This window comes from Podarcis bocagei, assembly GCF_964188305.1.
Source record: "Podarcis bocagei genome assembly, chromosome: 6".
Lineage (NCBI taxonomy): Eukaryota > Metazoa > Chordata > Lepidosauria > Squamata > Lacertidae > Podarcis > Podarcis bocagei.
Window position 1 is genome coordinate 54,869,643 of NC_138130.1, and position 20,534 is coordinate 54,890,176.

General features: G+C 40.8%; 1 protein-coding gene across 5 annotated transcripts in view; it reads right to left on the reverse strand.

Moving 5' to 3' along the window:
• The window catches only part of LOC308589783 (trifunctional purine biosynthetic protein adenosine-3-like), a 28,307-nt gene extending 8,847 nt beyond the window's left edge, over nucleotides 1–19,460 (reverse strand). For 4 of the 5 annotated variants that reach the window (XM_081199202.1, XM_081199201.1, XM_081199199.1 and 1 more), the window contains exons 1-16: nucleotides 19,233–19,460; nucleotides 13,895–14,039; nucleotides 13,097–13,192; nucleotides 11,961–12,135; nucleotides 11,023–11,134; nucleotides 10,119–10,187; nucleotides 8,455–8,580; nucleotides 7,121–7,208; nucleotides 6,690–6,775; nucleotides 6,054–6,222; nucleotides 5,505–5,736; nucleotides 5,094–5,188; nucleotides 3,493–3,602; nucleotides 2,868–3,066; nucleotides 1,518–1,769; nucleotides 817–969 (exon numbers count right to left, since the gene is read on the reverse strand). In XM_081199202.1, the coding sequence (XP_081055328.1) occupies nucleotides 817–969; nucleotides 1,518–1,769; nucleotides 2,868–3,066; nucleotides 3,493–3,602; nucleotides 5,094–5,188; nucleotides 5,505–5,736; nucleotides 6,054–6,222; nucleotides 6,690–6,775; nucleotides 7,121–7,208; nucleotides 8,455–8,580; nucleotides 10,119–10,187; nucleotides 11,023–11,134; nucleotides 11,961–12,135; nucleotides 13,097–13,192; nucleotides 13,895–14,039 (2,107 nt within the window). In that variant the 5' untranslated portion in view covers nucleotides 19,233–19,460. Of the gene's footprint in view, nucleotides 1–816; nucleotides 970–1,517; nucleotides 1,770–2,867; nucleotides 3,067–3,492; nucleotides 3,603–5,093; nucleotides 5,189–5,504; nucleotides 5,737–6,053; nucleotides 6,223–6,689; nucleotides 6,776–7,120; nucleotides 7,209–8,454; nucleotides 8,581–10,118; nucleotides 10,188–11,022; nucleotides 11,135–11,960; nucleotides 12,136–13,096; nucleotides 13,193–13,894; nucleotides 14,040–15,672; nucleotides 15,723–19,232 lie in introns of those variants that run through there. The other variant, XM_081199200.1, reaches the window with a different exon arrangement.
• Between the last annotated feature and the right edge of the window lie 1,074 nt (nucleotides 19,461–20,534).

A 20,534-nucleotide genomic window follows, 5' to 3' on the forward strand; every position in this document is an offset into this window, starting at 1 on the left:
CTGATTTAAACATCCATTGGCTGCAGACCAAATTGAAGCAACAATCTCAAATCAATTTTGGCTCTGGCCTGACTTCAAACCAAAGCCCCACAATGAGCTGTCCATGCTGTTGGTTCTTGGCTCAATGAATAGTCAGAAAACTTATATGGAGTTTGGAGTCAATTGCCCCAGATAAAGAAATACTGGGTCCCAGACAAGAAGGTCATGATATACACACCACTGGTGACTGCTGTTCAGAGGGGCAGAGGGGAAAAAAAAATCCCATCTTGCTTGCCTTCTATTTGGAGCGTTTAGGCCAGAAGTATTTCAGATACATGTTTACATATATACATACATAATTTTATTTGCATGCTGTCTTTCTGCAGTTCAAACCATGCTCAAGGTGGCTTGTAACATGAAAAAAAACCACACACAACTGCAACATAACAAAAGTAGTCATAAATAATAAATAAAACACAAAAATTACACAGCCAAACTGAACAAATTCCACATAAACCACAAGATCTAAAATAAAAATTCAAATAACGAATAGCAACAACATCAACAACCCCCTCAAACAACACCCCAGTCCCAAAGTCTGCTCAGTAGCCTAAGGTTTCGTAGCTGGAGTCAGTCAGCATCCTGCCCTCCCAGGTCAAGTAGAAAAAGGAACGCAAGGCAGGGCCTAGCCAGTCTTCCAGGACTCACAGCCAAGATGGTTTACTTGAGGGTGTGTGCATATGGCTAGTTTCCAAAACGCCTTTATTAATGTCATGCTAAAAAAGAATCATGTGTATATCACCTATAGATAATACAACAAGAACAAAAATTACTTACCCAAAACCACACTAAATTGTTCAGGAAGGATTGTAGAAAAGCTTCCCAGCAACCCACCTTCTGCAATGTGGATGTAGGCTTTCACATTTCCTGAACGGAGTACAGGCAGCAGAGTTTTGCTATAGATTTTGGATGGGGTTAGCAACTGCTCTCCTGTGAATGTATGAGAAGTTTTAAACTGTAGAGAAAATCATTCATACAATCTTATAATAAGCAGGACAAGATTCCTTCCTCACCAAGCTGCAGCCTTCCCTAACCTGATGCCCTCCAGATATTGCTGGACTACAACTCCCATCAGCCCCAGCCCAACAATATTTGGAGGGCATCAGGTTGGTGAAGGCTGTCATAAGGTCTCCTTTGTTTCTTTCTATGGAGAAGAAGAGGACAACAAGGATGTCTCTGAAGACACTGTGGGGAAAAGGTGCAGTAAAAATCATGATGGAGAACTAAAGCCGAGAAGTGTGCAATGGCTTCAAAATCAGGCAATTATATACAGCAGAGAGAGAGAGAGAGAGAAAGGATGGATGGAAGGAAGGAAGGAAGGAAGGAAGGAAGGAAGGAAGGAAGGAAGGAAGGAAGAAAGAAAGAAAGAAAGAAAGAAAGAAAGAAAGAAAGAAAGAAAGAAAGAAAGAAAATAATAAGTGCATGGTATTAATTTACAAGAAATGTTCAGAGTAAGAAATTGGGGGAAGCAGATATACCTAAAGTCTGGGGACCACATTCACCAGGAACAGAAGAGAAATAGTGTAGGGATGATGTTAAAAGAATCTTCCTCACAAGACTAAATCCTTGGTTGTGAAGGCCTGAAGAAGCTATGCCAATGAGGAGATCACCACTGACAATCTTCTCCTGCTGTGGAAATCCCATTTCTTGTTCCACAGCCGCAACAACAAAGCCAACCAGGTTGCACTCTCCAGGTGCAAAGGTGCCAGACATTTCACTGGTCTCTCTTCCTAGGAAAAAGGAAGAGAAACCAACAGCAGTAAATACCATAAATGCCCATGGAACTTGCATTCTATATGGGTATACTCAGTGCTTTGTGTGCAGCAGTCACAAATATGGAGTACCGTCACCTCTCTCTCTCCCCCCCCCCCAGCCTATGGCAGCCATTTTGCTTTGGCAAACACAGCACTTTTATCAACGTATGAGTACCAACACCTCATTTTTGCAGGGGGGACGACGACATTGGGTATGCTTAAGATTGCATGTTAATAAGGATGTTAATAAATATACGCCTATTTTCATCCATCCATCTACAGCACTGATGAATTTTGGAATAATTCCTAACGTCTGGTTTTAGGGAAGTGAAAGAAAGATGCTCATATTGGTACAAAATAAAAATGTTCAGCAGGGTGTGTGCATGTGCCTCCAAAGCCTGCACATGTGCCACACAACAGACACAGATGCACCAGCAAGTCACATGCATCACTATTTCAGAGACTCTACAGCTGACTTGTACCACCCAGTGTTGATCTTGCCATCCTCTGTGTGTTAAGGCTGGCATGAAACAAACAGTTTCTACAGCCTCTCCACCAATTCTAGTTTGCTCGCTGTGCACTTGGGCACCTCTTAAGATACTGGATCCCAATTTTGCACGAGGGTTTCTAAGATCAAATAGCATGTTTTTGTTTATGTATGCATACAATTATATTTTGAATCAAGATGGTGGGATGAATCTTACAAAACTGCACTGAGTTTAATCACTAATTTCAAAACTGCATCTTTTTTTGTTTCTTAGAATTTCTGAGCAACGTTGGTGACAAGGCTTCTAGTTCTAATATATATTAGTGAAGGGCTGGAAAGCATAGCTATTTGCATCACAGCAAGTCTTATCTGCTCCCCCTCTATAAAATGGGAACATGATATTGATGGTGCCAGCCCAGACCTGGGCAATGTTTTTCCAGGGTTGTTTTCTTTTTTTCATCTGGAAGAACCCCCAAATAATGTTCAAGCTCAATTGGAAATTTATGCTACCACTACAACTTACAGCTCCTAGGACACAAAGAAGAAATTTCAAAGCTGAGAAGAGAAATACTGAGACATGGTCATACCCAGAAGAGTACATCCTGCCAGTTTGCAAGCTCCATCTATCCCATCTCTTATTGACTGAGTCACAGCAGCATCCAATTTTCCATAGGCAAAATGGTCAAGGAAGAAGAGAGGCTCAGCTCCCTGAACCAGGACATCATTGACACACATGGCCACCAAGTCCTGACCAATCATGTCATGCTTATTGCACAGCTGGGCAATCTGTAAGGAACAAGGGAATCAGTCTGGGATTTTAATGTGAATGCATTACTCCGATATAAAATATTACTTTAGGCAGCTTCAGACACTGGTCTTGCTGTAGCCAAAGGCTCAAGGGATGTTCTTTTCCTATATGAGCAACTGATGCCAAGCAAAAGGCAGGCGCTTGTGGTGGATCGCCATATAGGACAGCTGGGATGCATTCAGCTTAGTACATCTCAGGTTCTATAGGGGCTAGCTTAGAAAGCTCAACATTGTATAATTATATTGATCTGAAACATTTATAAGTGCCAGTTACTTCTGTGTTTATGGAAAGGCCGTTCCATCTTGATTTGACCAGTGTAGCTTTGTGGTCTCACATGGAAAAATGATGCATCATAAGAGGCATGGGCATAGCACAAGCTACAGTAGGGACATGCCTTGGTTTACCTTCATTTTTGTCCCAATGCTTTTAGTTCGGGATACTAGAATGGGATCATTATAACCAGATGCTCTCAAATCAAAGAAGGCAGAAACACTCCCCCGATGCCCACAGCTGCCTGAAACATACACAGAAGTCAAAAACATTGTGGGAAGCAGCACTGCTACTGAAAACTTATTACTACTCCCCCTTGCAAATCCTCATGTTTGCAATAGATCACTGAGACAAGGCTGAGATGTTGCAAAAGGTCGGAATATAGGAGTACTTCCTGTTTCTGTTTTAGATTCTAGTTATATAGAATATCTTTAGAAAACAGCAGAGGCTACCGCAGTTGCTAACAGAAGCAAAAGCAGAGCATCAGGTTTCACATTCAGCCCCATGTGCAATATGATACCATAGTCAGGCAGGTGTTTACACATTCCATTCAGCTATTACAATATGTGAAGCAAAAAGAAAAGAGATAAGTTGATATTTCCATACATAAAAACATTGCCTGCACTGACAAATTAGGTGTGGGCAACAGAGCAGCATACAAAAAGCAGAAATAGTCCATAACAGTCTGAAGTTCCATACAAAGATCATGACAGCCGTATCCCAATTAAATATTTTAATTGATTTATCGTATTTGTTTTAGTTACTTGATTAATCAATGGCTAAAAATTATGATGGCTTTATACCACATCTAGTATCACTATTAGTATGGCTCTGAATAAATATCAGTTCCTGGGAAACATGGGGCAGGGGGAGAGGGCTATCACTCATGTCCCACAAACATCTAGTTGCCCACTATGAACAAAATACTCAACTGGATGGACCTTTGGTCTGATCTGGCAGGGCTTTACTTATGTTCTTACACTATCAATTAATTCTCCCCATGGGTAAAAACAACATTTCTAAAGCAAGAAGCTTATTTTCTTTGTTTATAGATGATGCATCTCAGGCATCATATCAGAAGATGCTCTCTCTCCTGTATGAGGGGAAAGTGAGAACGATTCTTATGTGATGGCATTTGCCACCTGTAATTGTTTTACAAAAAAGTTTTATAACAACAAAAAAAAAAAAGCTAGATACATAAAATGATATGGATATATGCTGTCCAACATAGGAGCCAACTCCTAGGGGTTGAGGTCCTTTGCCTCACCCCCAATAAAATGTTTGAGGGGGCCAAGTCCCCCAAAGTTGATGGGCATTGCCATTCAAATGGTGTGTGTGCACAGCATCATGTGATTGATTAGGCAGGGTGGGGCTTATCTGCCCCGCCCCCCAATATTTTATTCAAATTAGCACCCCTGCTGTCAAATTAATTAGGGGCATCTAGTTAGATGAGCAAATGTTTTTAATCAGTTAATTTCCTAAAGTTTAGTCAATTGAACATTGTAGCCCTAATCACACATAATTCTCCTGCTACTCTTTGTGCAAGAGAAAACTGCTGATATGCAAAGAGCAATAACTTCTGAGGATAAGGGAGGACAATGAAGTGAGCTCTTGCCAGAAGCTGGTTAGTATATCCATTTAATAGTTTGGTTCACATCGAATAAATTTGAAAAACTGAAGTGGTCTTCAAAATCCTTTCACTTCATCAAAATCCATCACTTCAGCAGATCCTTACCTAATTTGGAACCACTTGCAGCTGTTAGGTTAGGTGGGCGAACCAAGACATTGCAAACAATAGGATCTGCAATTCTGTCCTCATATGATGGACTCCTAAAACAGAAGCACACGTCACGGTTGTTAAAACATTTTTCAGTTACGATTGTGATTGCAAGAGAATCCTGGCAGTGGCAGACTTTGGACTTTCAAATGTCAGTAGTGCCCTGTGCGATGCCAAAATTTGGTGTGTGCGTCCCCACCTCTTGCCTTCCAGTCTAAAGCATTGTTGCAGCACCTCTGCCACACCCTCTCAGCTGGGCACCCAGTGCGGGTGAACCAGTCGTGTTCCCTTAAATCCACCTCTGATCCTGGGCAAAATAATAAACATTGGGTTAGCACGCATGATCTGCCAGTGCCTATGTTTACATACGCAGACTGTCTGAGAAACCTCATAGCTTGATAACCAACATCTTTTCGATAAGTTGCACCCTGGAAATAAATGGCTGCCAGTCCTTTGTAGGCAACTTCAAGCGCTGACGCAAGGTCCTCCTTCATGGCTGTTACTGTCAGGACTCTGCTGCCATTAACCAGCACTTTGTCATCCACTGCTGTGGTAGCTCCATGGAAGATCTCCAGGCCTAGCTCTCTTGCCTGAAGGAGCCCTACAAAAATTGAAAGAAAAATGGGCTTGATTATTATTTTTAGAACATATTCTATAGATGTAGGTGGTTGTATTGTCAACTCCCCCATTTCACGGGGTCTCAAAATATCAGTGGGAAGTCCGCACTTCACATTTCACTTAAGTTTCCCTGTTGAAACATTTAACAAGAAATACATTTAGTAAATAATTCAAAATACTGTAACTGAAAGATGATTATTGTGGTATTTTTTAAAAAAGGAATAATGACTGTCAGAAAACATAAAGCGAAATTATTCATTGTACCTTGTAATTAAACTGTTCAGAATAAAAAAGAATTACCAGTGATCTCTTTGCCCTGATTAGAACATTCCAGATGCCCTTCACTTGCCATGACAATCGACACAGCAGTGCAATTCTCTGACCAAGCCAACATGGAACTGCAGAGCCTGCCATCAATAGTGGCTTGGATCACTTCATAAAGATCATTTTTAAGAAGCTGAACAACCACCTGCAAAAGTGGACATAGGTGGCATTTTATATACGATTATAAACGATTCAGCAACTATATCTAGTTCAAATCACTGCTTTTGCAACACTTTTCTATTTCCAAAAACCAGTGGCAATTAGCTTACAGTGATTACAAGTTAGAAAGCAAGCCTAAAGCCAGATGACCTGTTTACAGAGCGTTTGTCCAGATTTGTTTGGATAAAGTTTGCAGCAGTCAATCTGATTTGACTGCAGGGAGATTATACTACTGTGAACTCCTCAAAGGAGAGACTAGCATAGCACAGAGACTATATTGATTCCGTTTAGTTGCTGTGCTACACTGGCTTTTCTTTTGTTAACTCACAATGTCCACCATGCAGCACTACAAACTGTAATGCTATGCTGCCGGAGCAGAAATTACATGCAATCTGAAATATTAATTTGCTGTCTTGGTGGTTCACAGGATTAGGTTGTGTATCTCTGATTTACCTGGCATTGGGGGTCACCAAAATAGCAGTCAAAACTTAAGACTTTCACACCATCTTTGGTAAGCATTAATTCTATCTGCAGCACACCTGAAAGGAATCAGAGAATTATAGATAACAAAATCAAAGTATATATTTTAGCGTGTCTTTAAAATGCATACAGCTAGACTAAGGCATGAGATGAAGTGAAGCATTTTTAAAAATTCTGCATATTATTATTATTATTGGTAGAAGATTAAGTTCTCTATTCATAAAACAACTCCTCCAGAAGTTGTCATTCATTAAGCAAGACTCAAAAAAATAGTAAGTTGTTACGTGACGACAAGAATGAGTTTTCAATATGATGAAAATCCAAAACATAGACATCAGACGGGGTAATGTCATATGAGAGAATGATCATTCCCAAGGAACTTGATGTCGAGTGTAACTTCTTACCTACATAAGATATGCCTTCTTGCTTCATGCTGTTGATAATGTGTTGAAGAAGTGTACCTTTAACTTTTTCTAGAAGGACTTCGGAAATCTAATGAGCAACAGGAGAAGGACACATGGAGACTGCTTTATGACAATTTTTTCCTCAGTGTAAAAAATCAAAACATAGTGATAAAAAAGTAACCAAACACCAGTAGGGGCTGGTTCCCATTGGGATTGTTCACACAAAGACCAACAGTAGATGGAGCCAAAGCCAATGAAAGGCAGAGGCAACTAATTCAAGTTTTGTCTCCATCTGTCTTCCTGCCATCATCTACAGGGGCAACCCTAAGACTAAGGAAGTGCATACTTGAGCAACAAAAATAAACATTAGAGTTTCACACCATTCTCTAGTTTGCATCGATTACATGTATTGTCCATTTCTTAGAATAATTTATTTTAATTCTGCTAGTCACACGGAAGGGCAGACAACTCCATGGAGGCCAACAAAGTCTTGCCCTTGACTCCTACAGAGTCTGCTTCGAGCCCTCCCCGTCATCTGCTGAAAGTTCCCCACACACTATCAGGTTTACACCTGCAGTCTTGGGGGGGGGGATGGAGCCGAGATTATCAAGCTGCTAAATTTCACATTCAATACCACTTTATGTGCTTCTGAAGTATGACTGTGGAGTACAACACACCTTTGTCAGCACAGCATTAGCATGCTAGAATCTTGTTACAGTGGTGCCCCGCAAGACGAATGCCTCGCAAGACAAAAAACTCGCTAGACGAAAGGGTTTTGCGGTTTTTGAGCTGCTTCGCAAGACGAATTTCCCTATGGGCTTGCTTCGCAAGACGAAAATGTCTTGCAAGTTTGTTTCCTTTTCCTTAACACCGTTAATACAGTTGCGACTTGACTTCGAGGAGCAACTCATAGAACGCAGTGTGGTAGCCTTTCTTGAGGTTTTTGGTGATTTTTGAAGCTTTTCCAAAACTTTTCCGACACCGTGCTTTGCAAGACGAAAAAACTCGCGGAACGAATTAATTTCGTCTTGCGAGGCACCACTGTATATGATTTTCCATTAACAGATGCACCAACTTGTACAGAAGACTGGAGGGGAAGCAATGACATGTGCGTTCTCCACATGTCCCTCCAACAAAATTGGGAGGGCAAAAGAGCGGGGGGTCCAGGAGATGACGCCTATGTCCATTATTATTCCAAGGTCAACAGCTGTCATGGATTACCCAGAAAGATTTGAAAGCATCACTCAAGAAATTACTTAGAAATCAGACTATATGATTTCCAGGGGAAAGGCATATGGAGTCCTAAGCAGATAGTGAATAAAACCTGTTGGCACCTGAGGTACTGGACCATAAGCTCCCATTCCAGCAGTGCTTGGACCCCAGTCTTCATCAGATAGTCGCTTTTGGATCTGGACTGGTGGCATGAGAGCAAAAGTGACTCCATCCACAAAGCATAAGCACTGAGAAGAAAATACATGAAACTGAGCAACAAATATAACAAACTAAAAGCACACACATTATACATCAACATGCATAAGTTTCTCTCTTATTAATTCAATCCTTGAAGTCCTGCCTTTCACAGCAGTGCTGAAATTAGCAAGAGCTTTTCGCCACACAGAGGCGAACATTTTCACCAGCTAATGGCTGCAGATAAATTGTAGCTAAGGTCACAGAGACGATGTTACCATGTGAAAAGTTGGCCCATGCTATTCTCTACTCCTCCACCTTCTGACTGCCACAGTCTACCCTACCACTAGGCAGAGTAAGGAGGCTGCCTCTGGCAGCAGAAACCGGGGGAGACAGAGAGCGGTGATCTGTTGAAGGAAAAAGCTGTGTGAGCTATGCATCATTTGCCCCGCACTCCCTAAGGTAGCCTGCTATCCTCAGATGCAATGGAGAATGCTGTCCTGTTGCTGGTGTTGTAAGATTCAGCTGCCAATCTGTCTGACTTCTGTGCGTGGAATTGGGACCATCTTGTCCTTCATCTCAGGCAAGAAAAAGCCTTAGGCAGATCTGTTAGCTCCTTCCTCCCCCAAATCCACAAGCAGTCACCAAGTCTCTTTTCCTTTCTTTGGAATCCTTGTGGGGAGATGAAAGTCTGTGCAGCAGGTCACTACCAATTGCTTCACAAGGAAGAAAAGCAGAAGTATCCAGTTGTGTTTCTGTGCCCTCCCCTTCTGTGCCTGAAACTGCTGACTTTGAAAATCCTGCCTGTATTTTACCCTGCAAAGGTTTGCAAAGCAAGTCCCCTTAGTATCCCTTGAAGGAAATACTAATTATTGTGTATCAAAGTTTACAGCATGCTAAAAACTATGATAGCAATGCACAATAAAATCCCTATATTTGCTGATAGTTCTCATCAGACACCCAATTAGCACCCAAAAGCTCAAAAACTCCTTGTGGTTCAGCAAGTTATGTGGTTCCTCTGGAATTTACCCTGCCCTTTCCCCAAGGATTTATGGGCCTCCTATTCTTATCCACAAAACTGGGAGGCAGTTAGGCTCAGACCATGTGAGTAGCCCGGGGTGACCCAGTAAGCTTCATGGCAGAGTTGAGTTTTGAATCTACATCTTCCCAGTCCAACAAACTTTCCACTAAACCACACTGGGAAATAGTAGTATATAATGCTGATGTTGTACTAACATTGTGCTTCATGCTAAGTGAACCACATTGCTATAGTCCATGAGGCTCAGTGAGGTAGTTGCCTCAGGAAGCAGGCTGAGGGCAGCTGCGTGGGACAGCAGACCCAGGGGACCCAGGAGTGTATTGCTTGCCACATCCTATACTTGTTGCTCAATGCTTCCTCAGTCTCCCACCAGTATCTCCTCTGCTGCTGCCTCCAATGCCCCAACTGCTCCTCTCTGGGCTCGTTACCACCTCAGGTAATGAGGTGGCCTCAGGCTGGCCTTGGCTATTTCTATTAATAACAATTAAAGTTTGTGGACTATACAAAAACAATACAAGGTAACTCTGACTGCAATACTTAATGAAAACGCACAGAAAACTCTTCCCCTTTAAGAAGTTCTTCAATTATTACGGTATCTTGGGTGTCTCCAAAAACATTGCCCTGCATTAAAAAAGAAAAAAAAATCCACTGGTCAGATTCTACTTTCACTCCATCTTCCATTTTTAACGAGAAAGCTCTTTTTTAGAGCATTTCCAATAAAGTCATTTTTTTCCTTCACCTGTAAACCTTCATGTAGTCTACATTCTACTTGAGTAGAATCCCTACTAAATTTTTATGAGGTGTGACAATTTGCAGGTTAAACATATAACTGGTTTTTGTACGTCAGAACACCATTTAAAATATTATATAATTACGTCACTGCACAATGTCACAGTAGAAGAAAAAGCTACCCAAAATACAAACATAGGTAAGGTAAAAGGTAAATGACTCCTGGACAGTTAAGTCCAGTCAAAGGCGACTATGGGGTGCGGCGCTCATCTCGCTTTCAGGCCAAGGGAGACGGTGTTTGTCCACAGACAGCTTTCCAGGTCATGTGACCAGCATAACTAAACAGCTTCTGGCACATCAGAACACCGTGCTGAGTAACAGAGTGCACGGAAATGCCGTTTACCTTCCCCTATTTATCTACTTGCACTGGCATGCTTTTGAACTGCTAGGTTGGCAGAAGCTAGGACAGAGCAACGGAAGCTCACCCCATCGCAGGGACTCGAACCGCCGACCTTGCAATTGGCAAGCCCAAGAGACTCAGAGGTTTAGACCACAGTGCCACCCGCATCCCCATTTACCTTACCTTACAAACATACAGCTGCATATTCCTGCACTGCAGGGGGTTGGACTACAATCTAACTACTGAGTGTAAGATTTATCCTTACATAAAAAACCATGATAAACGAAATTAAAGCACACAACAGCTGAACAAAGAGGCATAAATCACCTGCAGAATTTCTTGCACTGCATTGCAGGCTTCCTCTCTGTTGGACGCAATAATTATCTCTTTTCTAGGACCCAAGCCACTGGGCTTTACCACCAATTCAGGAAAAGCAGCACTTTAAATTAAGATAGAGCATATTAGAAGAAAATCACTCCTTTTCATTATATGGTCAAAAATTTCCTCTTTTGAAAAAAAAAAAATAGTTCATGGACTGTCTGGAACACATTTTAGAGAAAGGAGAATTTTAACACATCTCCAAGCAAGGCTGAGAGAGAACCATGGAGAGTTACAGTCAGTCTGTGTAGGCAATACTGAGCTACATGAAAATATTCTAATTATTTATATTCTAAACTTTAGCCAGCCTTTCTTCAAGGAAGGCTTGGGCTAGGCCTCTCTGGAAGTTTCCCATCTAAGTATGAGATGCAGCCTTGCTTAGAGTGATTAAAGGTGTGAGGAGAAAATTTACCCTGATAAATTACTGCACATTAAACCTTCTTTAGAAGTATCTAAGGAATAAACATTGTGAAAGGCTTTATCATCCTCCTTATTTTGTTTTGGTATCCCCCCCCCCAAAAAGAAACAACCAATAAAAAAATTGCTGTTGTAGTCAAGGCTGATGAATAAATAAGAGGAAGAAGTGCCCCCTGTTTTCTAGGACCCAGTAGCTGACTGCGGAGCCTTGTGGTTGTGATCTGCAAGCAGAGCCTAGCTGTGGAGGGAGCAGGTGAACCAAGCAGGTCTAGGGTGTAATGAGGGAGAGAAAGTTGAGGGTGAACGTGGAGAGACTGAGATCTAGAACAGTAAACTTGTCAAATTTTGGCCATTCTACAATATTCATCAACAATTTTCAATACATTTGGGGTCCCTTTTTAATTTAATTCATGAAAAAGCTATACCATCAACTCTAAAGAGCGTAAGCTAATGGAGAAAATAATGCTTACCTATTAATAAAAGTGCAAGCGTCTTGCGGATTTAAAAATTCATTCCATTTTGCTGTTGGAATTCCATGTTGATCAAGAAAGACCTTAGCGAAACTTCGATTTGTTCCCAGTTGTGCTGCCCTGGCTGTAGGTCCAAAACATCTAACTCCAGCTGCTACCAAGTCATCAACAATTCCTAACAACAAAATACTGAAAGGCTCAGACAAAGCTTGCTATGGAATTCAGATTTATTTTTTTTATTAATACTCCTTGCCTGTCTCAGAATGGTAACACAGAGCTAAAAGAGCAACTAAAATTATCAGCAGGCAGCTCACCAGTATGGAGGAAGGCTTAAGAGCTTGGGGTTTTATAGTTCAGCAACAAAAAACGATGCAGTTTATCATGTTACCTTGAACTCTCTCTTAAAAAGTCTGCCTGCATCTATAATAAACTTATCAAACCTGTAGCCAAGGTATGTTTTAATGCCTAATACAGTGGTACCTCTGGTTATGAACTTAATTTCTTCCGGAGGTCCATTCTTAACCTGAAACCATTCTTAACCTGAGGTACCACTTTAGCTGATGGGGCCTCCCGCTGCCGCCTCGCTGCCAGCATGCGATTTCTGTTCTCATCCTGAGGTAAAGTTCTTAACCTGAGGTACTACTTCCAGGTTAGTGGAGTCTGTAAGCCAAAGTGTTTGTAACCTGAGGTGTTTGTAACCCGAGGTACCACTGTAACGCAATAGTTTTTAAAATAGAATCTACATCAATATGAACTCTGGTCTAGCAAGAGAGTTATTTTATGTAATGTTCCAAGATGCTACATGCATATGCTCATACAAGGGGCTGCTGGCTGCTGTTTATCTACCTGCGGGATTATCAGTAGGAATCACACTGTCCAGAGTTTCAAAAAGGCAAGAAGAAGAAGAAGAAGAAGAAGAAGAAGAAGAAGAAGAAGAAGAAGAAGAAGAGGAGGAGGAGGAGGAAGAAAGGGTGTTTCTCAGTTGCAAAAAAACCCAGCTATTCAAAACCCATTTTGCTCTCCACTTGATGATACCAAATACTGTACTGGGGACCTATGCTACCTAAGACTGGACCCTTATTTTTTAATCTAGAGCACTTGTTTTTTCCCCAAGAAAGGAGTTACTCTAACTTTACCTGTCACAAGGAGAGCTTCTGGTCCAGCAATCACAAACCCAATGTTATGATCTTTGCAGAACTGGGCTAGGATAGTATGGTTGCTAGTTAAAACCCCTGAAATAGATAATAAATAATATTAAATACCAGGATCCAAAATGTATGACAGTTATGTGGCTTCAGGAACCACAAAAGGAAAACATGATAAAGATTTATTTCAATATGTTAAATAAAGATATAGTTGTGCATATGGATCTGCAATAAAGAATTTGGTAGCTTAGATCCCAAGATAACTTACATCAAAAGTCTATGTGCCCTGGCTCCCACAGTAACTTTAATGCTCTAAGCAGTACATAAGCAAGACAAGGGTTGAAGGTGCAAGGCATGGCTACACAAGCTAAGACATTGATCCAACAAGTGCCCTTGCCCTCTGGGCTCCCATTAGAAAGGAATAGGGTGGGCACGCACCCCTTAAAAGGCTGAGCAATGTAGGATGGGCATGTGGGCCATCTGCAGAAGCAGAAATTGACTAAAATTGTGTTTCCAAAAACCACTTTGTTATCTAGGTAACAGTTTCAGGGGCTGAACATGTTTGATTACACACGCTTGCATTTTTGTATGTGCATTCTGCTAAGTTAACATAAAAAGTCAGACATGTTTGAAGCATTGATTTTTCTCACCCAGCATTTGCATTTATGCAATACATTGTACACTGTTTTGGAAAGGTGGCGTGGGTGTGTTTCTCCACTGTATGACCATTCAAATACATTAAAATATATCCAATGCAGGAAAAGTCACCAAATACTACAAGCTATTCACCTGAATTAGAGATTTTGCCATCATGAGCTGTACCGGCATTTCCCGGAGCAACCAGTACCTGTTTCACATGTGGAGACTGTGCCAATTTCCAAGCCAGAGCATGTTCTCTGCCCCCGCTGCCAATCACAAGCACTCGATCAGCCATCTGGATACTCAAAATAAGAGGTGCATTGTCATTTATAGGTCTAATGCCTCAATCATTAGCATTTTTATTGGAAGGCAAACCAATTACCTATGAGGAAACTGACTTCTAAACTGAGGCAAATTTAGATGCTTGGTAGCCATCTCACACATTACACATTACATTTTAAAATGGCATCATATTAATGGTGAATAGCCTCTAAAACGGAAGCATTTGAAGCAGCTACAGGCATTTTATACCAATTGTCCATTTGGTAGAGAATACAGTGGTGCCCCGCAAGACGAATGCCTCGCAAGACGAAAATCTCGCTAGACGAAAGGGTTTTTCGGTTTTGCGTTGCTTCGCTAGACAAATTTCCCTATGGGCTTGCTTCGCAAGACGAAAACGTCTTGCACTTTTTTTTTTAAAGCCACTTGAAGAGGCGCAGTTGCAATGGACCGTGCTTCGCAAGACGAAAAACATCGCAAGACGAAAAGACTCACGGAACGAATTATTTTCGTCTTGCGAGGCACCACTGTAAGTAAAAACATAATTCAGTATTTGTAATGTCTTTAAGGCTGCAACCCTAAACCTGCTTACTGGAGTGTAAGCCCCACTGGACTCAATGGAGTTTACTGCTGAGTAGGTATCTATAGGAGTTCACTGTAAGAGGCAAGAACCTACTTATCTCACCTTCCTTGAAATATGTAAGTTATAGTAGGCTGCCTTGCACCAAGTCATATCAATGATCCATCTATCTCAAAATTAAAAAATTCCTTCCAGTAGCACCTTAAAGACCAACTAAGTTAGTTCTTGGTATGAGCTTTCGTGTGCATGCACACAAAAGCTCATACGAAGAACTAACTTAGTTGGTCTTTGAGGTGCTACTGGAAGGAATTTTTTTATTTTGACTATGGCAGACCAACACGGCTACCTATCTGTAACTGGAACCATCTATCTCAGTTCTGTTTACTCTGTACTTACTTGTAGTGGCTTTCCAAGGTTTTGGTACACACAATCCTCCCCTCATGTTTTTCTTTTCAAAAAATGCTGAGAACACAACTGGCCAAAAATCACCTAGTGAGCTTTGTGGCATTTTAACCTTGGTTTTCCAGGTTCTATTCTGACTCTCTAACCACTACACCACACAGGATCTCTGAAGTCCCCACTCTGGTAATTTCATCAACCACTGAGAGATCAGAATATGAACAACTTATGCTTCTGCACACTTTGCTGCTCTGACAAATTGTTGGGGAAAAACAAATAATTTCCTTCTTCTGAGCACTTGCTTGTGGTCTTTGCTTTGTCTGAGTTAATTTCACCCCTAAAAGCTGAGCCATTTTGTGTATTGTTCTTTCGCAGCTTTTTGATACAAGATGTTATTTGCTCTCATCTCCTCTCTTACGATAAATCAGAGGTTTTCAACCTGTTTGAGTCCACAGCTCCCTTGACCAACTACTTTCTTTCTGTGGCACCCCTGTGGGGCTCAGGAGCCCAGTTAGGTCGTGCCTTGCCTGCAGAGCTGGCAGCCTCTCACCCTTTTTTGAACACCCTTGCTTGTGAGTGTTCCCTCAGCCTCCTCTCCTCTCCCCCCTCCCCCAGCTGCCACCATAGTCTTTGAGCTGCCCCCCTGCCCCCAAGTGAGGTGCCTTCTTACAGTGTCCTACAGGGGCCTGGGAAGCACCCCCGGCCAGCCCCAGAGGCACCATTTGCCTGGGGAGCTTGTAGCCAGGGCTGATGCAACAAAGAGCTGTGCAAACCTTTGGGAGGTAGAGACACAAGAGGATATCAGAAGAGTGAGGGAAGAAAAAAGGGATGGAGGCCAGTTTTGCCCAGGGCACCCCTGACCATTATTCAAGGCACCCCACAGTACTATGGCACACTGGTTGAAAACCACTGCTGTAAATAGTTCCTGCATGAATAAAGCCTTTGAACCCCAGAAACTAAGTGAATATTCCAATCTAATTCACCCAAGATGCAAGGACTGTTAACACAAATAGCCAAAGGGGCACACACACAGCATCACAGCTGAAGTGCAAAAATGGATGTGGTTGTGTGTTATGCATCTTGCAAAACAGGCATCACTGCAGTGTGCAGTTTTGCTGTGCATTGCTTTTCATACTGCAATTCTCAAAAAAGCAGCAAAAATAATACATAATAAGAAGAAACCAAGAGGGATGTTGTCTGGAAAAAAACAATATACTTAACTATCCTAATAGTATTTTTTCAAATGTTTTTTTTCCCTTATTTCAATAACATCACACCTTCATTTAGTGCCCTTGTTGTTGATATGAAATGGGAACAAGCTATTATAAATGCCAAGGGGGAGGGGGAGAGACACACATCAATTGACCTTTAAGAAATATGCTGTTGACATTAAGCAGCTATTGCCAAGAAGATACATAATTAAAATACTGTGAAATATGTCAACATTACCTCTGTAATGAGTTTGCTGAATAATATATAGAAGCCAGGGATTCAAGATATAATGTTCTGAAGAAGACTTAAAGAATGACCAAGTAGACGGCTTCTATCTTCTAACAAATGTAACAAGTAGCTCTATCACAACAACAGAATTTTCTACTTGATTGTATTAATATTCACTTAATATATTTAGGAATTTTTTAAAAATATCTCATTAAAAAAAAGTTTTAACAAAATTAATTGTGAAGAACTACATTGAAAACCAATCCATCATTCACTATGATGAATCCCATAATTAATATTAATTTCTCTATTCACATTAACATAAGGCTGCACATTGTTTATCTTGTATTAGAATGATAGGTACAGGACAAAGTCCCATTCTGAGTAAACCTTTCTCCACATCTTTTAAAATGTATCTTATATTTCTTTTTAAAATGTACCTTATATTTCTTTGCCAATCAAATTTGAAAACGATTTTTTAAAAAAGTATTATAGCCAGTTGATATAAATGTCCAATAGAATGTGGCATGTGTAAGCAAGGGACAATGAAGTGAACAGGATGCAACCAGAGAACCTCCTATCTTTGCAGAAAAATACTGGGCTGTTAAAATGTCCTTCTGAAAAACGCTCACCCCCTGCCCCTCACCCCACATACACAATCTTCAAAAATTGTCAGGGAGCCGCAAGTTTGTACATCCCTTTTACTGACAAGAAATGTCAACAATAGAAAGTCTCTCAGTCAGCCAGACTAGCAGGCTGATAAGCAAGCAGCTGTGGGTGGGAGGAGGAACTGGCCTTGGAGAACATATTGTTGTGCTCTTTCCAAGCTCAATTTCCCCCAAAAACATAATTTAAATTATGGGGAGAAATTGCTCTCTCTTTCACGACTTAAAAGGGAGCTATGGAGGGGGAGGGGTGTGAGTGAGTGAGTGAGTGAGTGAGTGAAATGGATTGGCCAATGACTTAAATTTTAGATTGCTATGACACCCCATTCCCCCAAGATAACTTGTGATAAGGGGCAGGATAGAATTCCTATAAATGAAAATGCTGCAAGAGAGCAGTTTGATCATGCAAACGCATGGATCATTCAAATTAACTCCATTATTCCCTCCTTTTTCCAAGGAGCTCAGGGTGTTCCCTTCACAACAACCCTGTGAAGTAGGTTAGGTTGAGCAGTAGTGACTGTCCCATCAGCACCGGCTGAGAGGGATTTGGTTGCCCCCACTACCCAATGCCAGCTCTCAAAATGTGCTTGTCCCTGACATATACACAACATACTATATATTAAAGATAATCCATATCACCACCCAGAGGAATGTTTTGATTAGAAAGAGGGCTATTTTGGAGTTATTTCTATTATATAGGTACCAATTTGAGGCATTGAGTAACTTTTCTGCATATCTGAGAATTCTGTACAGAAACCTAATACGTCAAACTCTGACATGTACCCACCAACATCCATATGGGGTATATGTCTGAGCATGTATTTATATTCTTACAATATGGAGTTGAAGAGACCCCTTCTTGGTGTTAGTAAACCATTTCATTGTGGTGATCCGTTGTTACCACCTTTACAAAGAAATCAAAATTTCCTGTGCTGCTGTCCCACAGTGCTGATACTCTATCTATATCCCAATCCTGTAATTTCCAGGAAACAGCAATGCTGTGGATCTAAGGGTACTGTTTACTTTTTGGAACTCAACTGCAGTACTGCTGATTAGAAGCTGTTGAGCAAAATAACCCAATGGCTGCTGTTGTCCAATGCCACCAATCTTTGTTTTTCTGTTTACGAAGATTCCAGTGTCGTGAGTTTGAACATAAGAAGAGTCTTCCTGAATCAGGCCAAAGTCCATCTAGTCCAGCATCCTGTTCTCATAGTGGCGTATCTGTACTTTTCTTTTTCTAGGTTGCAGGCAGAAAACCAAATGAGAAGCAACCATGATGTTAGTTTGCCCTCCTCTACAGCCCTCATTAAGCCTCTGAGCAAGCCAATGTCCACCACTCAAGTTCCTATCTTAAAAGGATGCTTAATTTTACAATACCAAAAAAGAAAGCATTGCATAATGTAATAAAACAAGTCAATATATTCCATAATCTTAGATACCTACTTGGTGTCTGTAAACTGGGTGCATTTAGGATAAAGCTGATATTGCCCTGCCCTAGTTATACTCTGTCCCCTTCTCAAAAAAATTTTGGGTGCTTCCAGACTGGTGTTTATTGTGGGATCAGTGTGTTGCCTGCATGTCTGGTTTTGTGTGCTTTGCAGCATCCACATGATCCTGCGGGCATTAAATTTACATCAGAATGCCACACCATATTCCCCTCCCTCCACTTCCCCCTTTCTATAGAAAATCCAGAAAGTTATGAAACAATATTGTCAAAGACCCATTTGCAACATTAAGCCCCCAAGTGGAAACCCCATAGCAATTGTGCTAGCATTCACCCTTTGTGATTCTCACAGACATTCATTCAACATGATAACATTTCCACAACAGTTTCCCTGAGTAGACCATCAATCTGTGGTGAAACTCAGCCTAAAATGTTTCATCAATCCAAAACAAAAATAGTGCTGAGATCCTGCTCACATATAAAACTGTTGACTATTTTCAGTATTTCCTTTTATCTGCTTCATGCTTGAGTCCTCTCATTCTGACACACCAGATGTAAATTTAAAGACTTCAATGTAATGCGTTCCCCCTAGAACCATTGCCTGCTAAAAATTAGCTGATATTTTATCTTAGGACCTCATAGAAAGCCTCATTTATGAAAACTAATGTAAACATAACTTACCAAATGTTTCTAAGATGTTCTGCAATGTATGGAAGTCAACAGTTTGTGTTCTTTCTTCTATACTGTACTAAGAAGTACTAAAAGGAAACTGTTCAACTTGATACCAGATTAAGTTACATGAACATTTGGTGAAGGGGGAAAGAAGATTGCTTTGTTGCTGGGAGAGAGAATGCCTTGGTCCAAATAGCTGAGACAACCCAGTGCCTAAAACTCCATCTCCTTGTGACCAATCACAACAGAGGAAGATACAATACATTTGCATTAATTGCATTGTACAATGTGGCTCAAATAACTGACTGATTTAAAGTACATGTGTCTGGTATGAGAAAGAAATAATGAACAAACCATTTTTTGAGGGGGTGGGGGAAGCTATGTTGCTATACTGTATAAGAAAACCATCAGAAATCAGGAAAGAGCCCAACTTGTCAGGGATCTAAATCAGAATGTAATGGTTCAACACAGACTACAAGACTGCAAGATCTATATTCAAAATGCAAGAGGCAGTCAAATTTTGTTAGCCAACAAGTTTGAGAGTAAGCTCTAGTCATTATTCATTTAAAATTTTTATTTAAATGGTTTTAGACTTTCTTAAGCATAAGCTTCACAAAATTATTTATAATACATCACGGTACAATTTTAAAACCTAATACAGGTTACATACGCTTCAGGTTACAGACTCTGCTAACCCAGAAATAGTGCTTCGGGTTAAGAACTTTGCTTCAGGATGAGAACAGAAATCGTGCTCCGGCGGCGCGGCTGCAGCAGGAGGCCCCATTAGCTAAAGTGGTACCTCAGGTTAAGAACAGTTTCAGGTTAAGAACGGACCTCAAGAACGAATTAAGTACTTTACCCGAGGTACCACTGTAATAGTATAAAGCATATAATATTAATTTAAAAAACAAAATCTTACTAAAGACACTTGATTTATTACTCTAAAATATGACTGTTTAGAAATATTTCAGGAGTCAGGTTCTTTTCGGTGCTAGAAGCATTTCTGAAATTTTTTGTGCTCCTTCACAATAACATTTTCTTTGTCATCCTAAATTTCCTGACCAAATAGAGCAAACTTGCCGCTCCCAGTTTGGCAGTTGCTTATGTCTCCAAAATTAGATCTTGGTGAACGACTAAAGTTCTATTAATCATTTCAAAGACATATTGGGCAGTTTGATGTTTCACAAGGTTTACAAGACAAAAATCTTTTTAAATATATTCTTCTGACACATTCACATCACTCATGTATCATCTGCAACCCATATACACTAAAGAGATTAGCAACCTGAAGTGATATCATATTTTAGAGTC